The 6,856-nt window shown below is 37.9% G+C and overlaps 1 protein-coding gene across 2 annotated transcripts; it reads right to left on the bottom strand.

Moving 5' to 3' along the window:
- Positions 1–1,593: 1,593 nt before the first annotated feature.
- LOC103935811 (disease resistance protein RUN1) lies at positions 1,594–6,438 on the bottom strand. Of its 2 annotated transcripts, XM_048566870.1 has the most exons (6): positions 5,797–6,438; positions 4,251–5,349; positions 3,782–4,081; positions 2,793–3,659; positions 2,024–2,681; positions 1,594–1,936 (listed from the first exon to the last, which is right to left on the bottom strand). In XM_048566870.1, exons 1-6 carry the CDS (start codon positions 6,306–6,308, stop codon positions 1,770–1,772), a joined length of 3,603 nt encoding a protein of 1,200 aa, XP_048422827.1. In that variant the 5' UTR covers positions 6,309–6,438; the 3' UTR covers positions 1,594–1,769. The 2 variants fall into 2 exon arrangements, with proteins under 2 accessions (XP_048422827.1, XP_048422828.1); XM_048566871.1 differs by lacking the exon at positions 3,782–4,081 and having other exon boundaries at positions 5,797–6,437.
- Between the last annotated feature and the right edge of the window lie 418 nt (positions 6,439–6,856).

A 6,856-nucleotide genomic window follows, 5' to 3' on the forward strand; every position in this document is an offset into this window, starting at 1 on the left:
TTGCATTTTCCTTCATCATCTTGGCATAAAAGATTTGTTATCCCACTGGGCGTGCCAAAATTATGTTCGGGCAGGAATTCCGCTAGGGATGGTCCTTGACTCAAGCACACAACTCCACGAGGAGTTGGCACTTTGGTTAGTTGTCGGGCTCCTGCTTGTTGAGAGGTTGCAAGTGGAGTATATAGTTAGTTCTGAAAGGTGCCTTTTGGGGGCTTTAGGTATAGGCCTTGAGGCTCGCAATCAAAACTAACTAAGTGCTTAGGTGTGCCATTGCCATCTCAGTATGGTAGATGTAGAACAAGTGTGTTTAAGTTGATTACTTGCGCCTCAAGTTATTCCGACTTCTTGTTATCAAAGGATCGTCGTCGATGGGTTAAGTCTACATTAAGTTCTTTTCTATGCCTTGAAATCAAAGACTTTTAGTTCATTATCTTGTATGCTTTTAAAGGGTGAAAGTCCAGATCTGACTAAGCCATCGACCTAGTTCTTGTTCAGTCTTTTATGACAGTAAAACCACTAAATGAACCATATCTGAGAACCAATGGAACCTTTGATCATCAAATGACTGGAAATGACTTAAATATATACTGGAGAATACATCATAGTACTAGATCTATTAATTGAAAGACAAGACAAAGAGAGTTGGGCAAGATTTCACCTTGTCGGGCAAGGTTGAACGTCTTGCAGTTTATTGTCTTTGTGGTTACATAGAGTTGTGTGCTAAGAGGGGACGGATGGTAAACAAGTTTACATGAAGGGATCGATACTACGACATCTAGAGAAGGTAGTATAGTTTTTACACCAGACAAAAGATGTTTTTCTAAGGGAACTATTGCTAAAAAAAGGGTTTAGAAAGTACGAACTGGCTTGAGAGCAGAGTTTGTATGCTTGTTTGTTTGATTGGTTGAGTGTCCTTATCTCTGGACCCTATCTTTTCTTTTATAGGCATTTTTTCTTGGCTGTTTGAAGGCTTTGTCAGAAAACACTTTAGTGAATCATCATCTTTTTTATGTTCTGCCATTAGAAAGTGCTTTTGGGGTGAGAATACGTTCATTTCCATCGGTTGTCACTTCTCTTGTAAGTACATAGCCTTTGCATTAATGAGGAGCCGTCATACTGTCTTGAGATGGATGGTTGGGCTTGGTGCTAGGCTTCGGGCAAGCCTCCTCACGTTAGTTCTTTTTGGGATGTCCTCCCTTTAAGTCCAAAGTTCAAATATTAACCCAAACAACTTCTCTTCTTGTTCCTTGCACCCATTGAACCCAAAATAAATGATCTCTTTATTTCTAGAAATAGATATACACTACTACAAACTCTGACATATAGGACGTTTTTGTTTTCCCTAGTGCCGCCCCCCAATTCAAGGAAATGATTCTTGCCAGTTATTACTAAAGATATCTATGTCAAAGTCCTTCCCTTACCATGTATAGAAGCATTTTTTTTTTCTTTACTTATGTACTATTAGTACACAACCATGTGTTTATCTTCTGGTATGAGGATGAAAGCAATCAGTAGCAAGGAAGAAAAATTCTTAAGTATCGCTAATGCTGGGTGTATTTTATGCTATATTTATGCAATATTTGATGATGTTGAACACATTTGAACTTCAATATCTAATTGCAAGGAGTTTTTATATCTCTAGCGGTTAAGAGCGCTTAGCTATGAACCCAAAGTTTTGAAGGCAGAAAACATCTTGAAAATAAGGAGAATGCAAATATATGTCCGTATCAAGTAAAATTACAAAGTCTTGGAGGGCTTGTGGACTACTGTCACTTCTTTTTCTGGGAGATGGAGGACCAAAGTACTAGAGCAAGCGTGAAAAAGAAGCCAACAACTATGAGGAGCACCTTCCAGCCTCCGAGGCCGTAGTTATTGCTGGCAGCCCTCGTCATTGCAATTGTGTAATAAGGTTCATCCTCTTGCCCTTCTTCTTTGTCTGAAAAACATGTCTGAAATGAATTCGGATGGACATCGAAGTGTTTGGATGGAGTATAATTCATTGCAATACAACAAAACAACATACCTGTATCTTCTTCATCAGAGTCCATAATGAGATGATTAATCCAATTAGATCTTGGCATGCTTTTAATATATTCTTTAGAGAAACCGCCAAGGAAGTATATTCCTGGTATATGCTCCCACATCGATAAATCTCCACTGATGACAAATGGATAATTAGGATCTGATTTGGTGTTGTGTTGGGTACTTATCATCGTATTATTTTGGTGCTCTTGCACAAGCTCGACACCAAACTCCTTGAGCTGAAACCAAGGATGTCTCATGAGTACTGAAACAGACACTTCATCTCCACATTCTAATGCTATTGTTTCGTTCTCCATTTTCCAATGGCTCAACCATGTCATATCTTCTCCCTCTCCTGGAATACCGTAGACTAATGGGACATAGATCCACTTCAGACCCTTGCTCTTATTACTCACTTTAATAGTCATCCGAATATCCATACAATCGTAGACAAGTTCAGTATCAGAAAAATCAATAACATTTTCATAGACAGCAAAGACATTCAAGCCTCGACCTCTGTGATTAGGAAGTAACGGCACAGTAAATGATATTGAGGAAGACCCTCCACTTTTGTGGATCAACCGGCTTGGTACTTCATTCCTCGGAAAAAATTCATTCCCCGGCAAAAATGTGCTGAATATACCATATTGATGCAGTCCCTATATACATGCCAAGGAAATCGCATTAACTAGTCAAACTCATTCCAATTATACCCTATATATATGTGAGAATATGTGTGAGGGGGAGAGAGAGAGAGAGAGAGAGAGCACCTGGACAGGAGACCAATCATCACACCAAACCATTCTACCGAATTTGTGCATCCGAATGTTTGGCAGGGATTCCAAGTTGCACAAGCCCAAAAGTTTAATCACTTCTACATCAACTCTTCCGATGGGTTCTAACTTGTACCAATACTGCCACTCAACTAGGTTGTCGATGGAACCCCCAATGGAGTGGAATTCAGGAGACCAATTAAAGAAGTGATCCTGTAGATATGATACTTTTTCTAAAGATTTGCATTGGGAGACGTACAAGCATTGGTGTCCTTTTGGTAAACCCACAAGTGATTTGAGCCTCTCACAATCATAGAAAGAGAGATGATCGAGCCTCCTCAAACCTTTGATGAAAATTGGCAGACTACAAATTGGATTCTCATCTAAATATAGTCTTCGGATTGACGATAGATTACTTAAATCCCAAGGAAAGGCATCATCAGAAAGATTGCACCTACTGAGATTTAACTCTACTAAAGAGCATGGAAAAGAACTCAAGATACTTGAACTTCTTTCTGGCCATAATTCATTTAATGGAATTCCATCTGTTTTAAGAACTTTCAGAGACTCTATCTGCTTCATCATCTCCACTGGGAACTCATCCAAACTTGAGCAACCAGATAAAATGAGTGTTTCAAGTGATTTTAGCATGCACATGTTCTTTGGAAGCATCCTAAGATTCTTGCAGTCTTTCATATTCAAGTACACGAGTCTTTCCAGGTTTCCAATGGATTCATGAACACTCTTCAAGCTTGTGCAATCTACAAGAATCAATTCTTCTAGACTAGGGCAAAGTGAAAAGTCCATGATTTCAGTGAGGTCATGAGAATGGCTGAAGTCAAGGATCTTCAACAGCGGAAGAACCTGGAAAATAGATAAAGAAAGAAGAAAAATTTGTAGGAGTTAATTCTAACATATGCAATTAGTCAACAAATAAAAAACTAACAAAAGAAGGAAAATGAATTGAAATGTGTAGAGTGACATACTTTTGTTCCTTTGCATACTTGTCCCAAGTTACTGTATTGCATTTCAAGAACAATTACGTTCTCCAAAGGAAAATCAATAGGTATAGAATGTAAAGGAAATCCAAGCCAACACAACCATCTTAATCCTAAAGGAAATTTTGCATAACATCCATCGAGTTGTACATGACTAAGATGGAGTAGTTTTAATTTTTGCATCCTTTCAAATGCATTGGTTTCTAAGATTGTTTCATTTGTGTTTATCGGACTATTTGCAAGGTGCATACGCATATCCAAGACAAGACCTTGAATTGTTTGTGTACCCTGAAGAAAAAAAAAAGGAAACATTAAAATGGATAATCTTCACAAGAAGAAATATATATATATATATATATATATATGTGTGTGTGTGTGTGTGTGTGTGTGTGTGTGTGTGTGTGTGTGTGCGTGTGTGTGTGTGTGTGTGTATTGACATAAAAGGAATGTTTCTTACATTCTTGTCCCTCAATACTTCGAAAGAATCCTTATGGCGCCATAATCTACTACGTTTCTCAGGCTCTTCTGATTCTAGGCGAACAATTTCTCTCCCCATGTCACGAATCATGTCATGCATATTCACCTTGTCATATTTATCAATTGTCACCAAGCATCTATCAATGAGATTATGAATGCCAATGGTTGTAAAGAAATCACATCCATTGAGTATTCTAACAATGTAGTTTTTGTCCCTTCCTATTAGGAAGCAAGCAATGTGAAGGAATAATTTCTGGTCATGGTCATCTTGTAAGCTGTCATAGCTTATTCGTAGTTTATTCAAGATTTCACCATTAGGAATAACTTTTAACTTCTCCAGGGCACTTTCCCATACATCTATACTTTCCCCTGATAAAGTAGAACCCAAAACTCGAAGAGCTAATGGAAGTCCGCCACTATGTTGCACTACCATTTTTGAATGCTCCATGTATTCTTCTGTAGGATGGTCCTGGCCAAATGCATGCCAGCTGAAAAGCTCTAATGATTCATTGTAATCCAAAGTTTCAACTCTGTGCACCTTTGTAACTTGATGTGCCTTTAGCAACCTTTCACGCCTAGTTGTTATAAGTATCTTACTTCCAGGATAAAACCGATCTTTCATCTTTAGTACTGCATCTAATTGGTCCATATGGTCCACATCATCAAGAACAAGCAGAACTTTTCTTGAGCTTATGGCGCCTTCAATCTTAATTATTCCCTCACTAACACTGTGTATTTTCACTTCTCTACCATTCAAAATATTAGAAAGAAGTTGCATTTGTATTTGAACTAAGCCGTTCGGTCGAGTTGCTATTTCTTTAATATTTTCAATGAAACTACTTCCTTCAAAGCTCCTAAAGTTTGAATTGTACACATGTTTTGCAATTGTTGTCTTCCCTATTCCAGACATGCCATAGACAATAAATATACCAACATCATTTGATCCATCTTGTAACCACAAATTGATGCGTTCGACTTGAGATTTGATTCCAATCAATTTTGGTTCAATGCTCAATGGTGTGCGACTTAACTTGTCTCCTATCACTTTAACAATTTTTTCGATAAACTTTGACTCGTACCTAAGAATTTACAAACAAAATGAAAAATATATCAAACATGTGGTGTATTTTATATCAATCATGTCATGTCTCCCGGAAGTATTGGATGAATAAATTATGAATTGGAGAATTTAGATAATTAAAACATATGTTGATGGCTTTATTTAAAAAGGAAAAAAAATAATACAGTACAGAAATTATACGAACTATAGACAAATACAGCACAAAATTACATCCCAACTTTTTATCACACCTGAATTTTAAAAACATTTATGCAACTGCAAACCGGTAGACTAACTTGGAAAATGACTAATCCTTAAGTCGAGTCAAGTGTGATTTCTTTAAGTTGTTAGGATTGTTATTCGCTACGGAGATTGAATAATATATATATATATAAAAATCAATGTCCCTACAGATCATGTATCAAATTGACTAAAGAAAGAGGAGAAATGGAGAAATGAAAGTTACCCATCAGCTTGATTTTGTAAGACCATGCCTGCTAGATCTGCAACCTTTGCAAGTGCCTCCCTCCATCCCTTCACCTTTTTCAGCGACTGATTTTTCTGGTGTCTAGCAAATGCTTTTCCAATACTTCCCGTCTGCTTCCTCACGTGGGACGGATCGACATCGTAGAAGACTGGTAAAACTACATGGTCCGAGGTGGTTCTCTTGCGTTCAAGGATCAGCACAAGCTCATCAAGGCACCATCTGGATGACGCGTAATCTTTCGAAAACACGACAACAGAAGCTCGTGACAGCTGGATCGCTTTCTGCAGTCCTGGCTTTATATCTTCTCCTCTCTCAAGTTCATCGTCGTCTCGGAACGTGAGAAATCCTGCATTGTTCAAGGCTGTGTAGAGGTGGTCGGTAAAAGTCTTGCGAGTGTCTTCGCCTCTGAAGCTCAAGAACACGTCGTAACGATAACCCCCACAAGTGTTGGAATCAGCGGAAGTTCCTTGAGCTGCTCTCACAAGAGCCATGGATGGATGAACAAGCAAGCTGTGAATGTTTGTTTTGGTAAAGCAAATGCCAAATGGATACGATGTCTTTTGCTTCGGAAAATAATGGCCACAAGTGGTGACTGGCAAGTGATGAGAGGGGGACTTCTTACGCTATACATATACAGAAGTAATAACGCGTGTACATGTGTGTATATATACTGTGTGCACTTGTTACTCGAAAAATAGACCAAATTTTGTGTGGGTGTTATAATAAAAGGGGTTTTTTTTTTTTGGGTCAAGATATAATCAAAGTTGTTTGAGTTGCGAGCTAAAATGTTACAATATCACACTTTTTAGTTTTTATGTCATATATGTATCAACTCTTTAATATGAGTTCTCACCAATACAAGTGGGTCACGCTTTTATCAAAAACATTGCAGAGAAATTTGCAAGCTAGCCTCTAATTATTTGATCAATTCAGTATTTGTTTTATTTTCCTAAATATTACTAATTTTTGCTTGATTATATTTAGTTGGGGTTAATTACACTAACATCCCCTGAGGTTTATCATGGTTTCACAAAACCCC

Source organism: the organism of the source record quoted next, unplaced genomic scaffold (assembly GCF_019419815.1).
Source record: "Pyrus x bretschneideri cultivar Hongxiangsu unplaced genomic scaffold, Pyrus_bretschneideri_v1 Contig43, whole genome shotgun sequence".
Classification (NCBI taxonomy): Eukaryota; Viridiplantae; Streptophyta; class Magnoliopsida; order Rosales; family Rosaceae; genus Pyrus; species Pyrus x bretschneideri.

What these genes read in the sequence shown, in the direction of transcription:
- LOC103935811 (XM_048566870.1), bottom strand. Translation starts at nt 6,308, where the DNA reads ATGGCTCTTGTGAGAGCAGCTCAAGGAACTTCCGCTGATTCCAACACT. An exon ending in AAGTATGCAAAGGAACAAAA is followed by an intron (nt 3,660 to 3,781) that starts GTATGTCACTCT and finishes TCTATTTTCCAG; the next exon opens with GTTCTTCCGCTGTTGAAGAT. An exon ending in ATGATTGGTCTCCTGTCCAG is followed by an intron (nt 2,682 to 2,792) that starts GTGCTCTCTCTC and finishes GCATGTATATAG; the next exon opens with GGACTGCATCAATATGGTAT.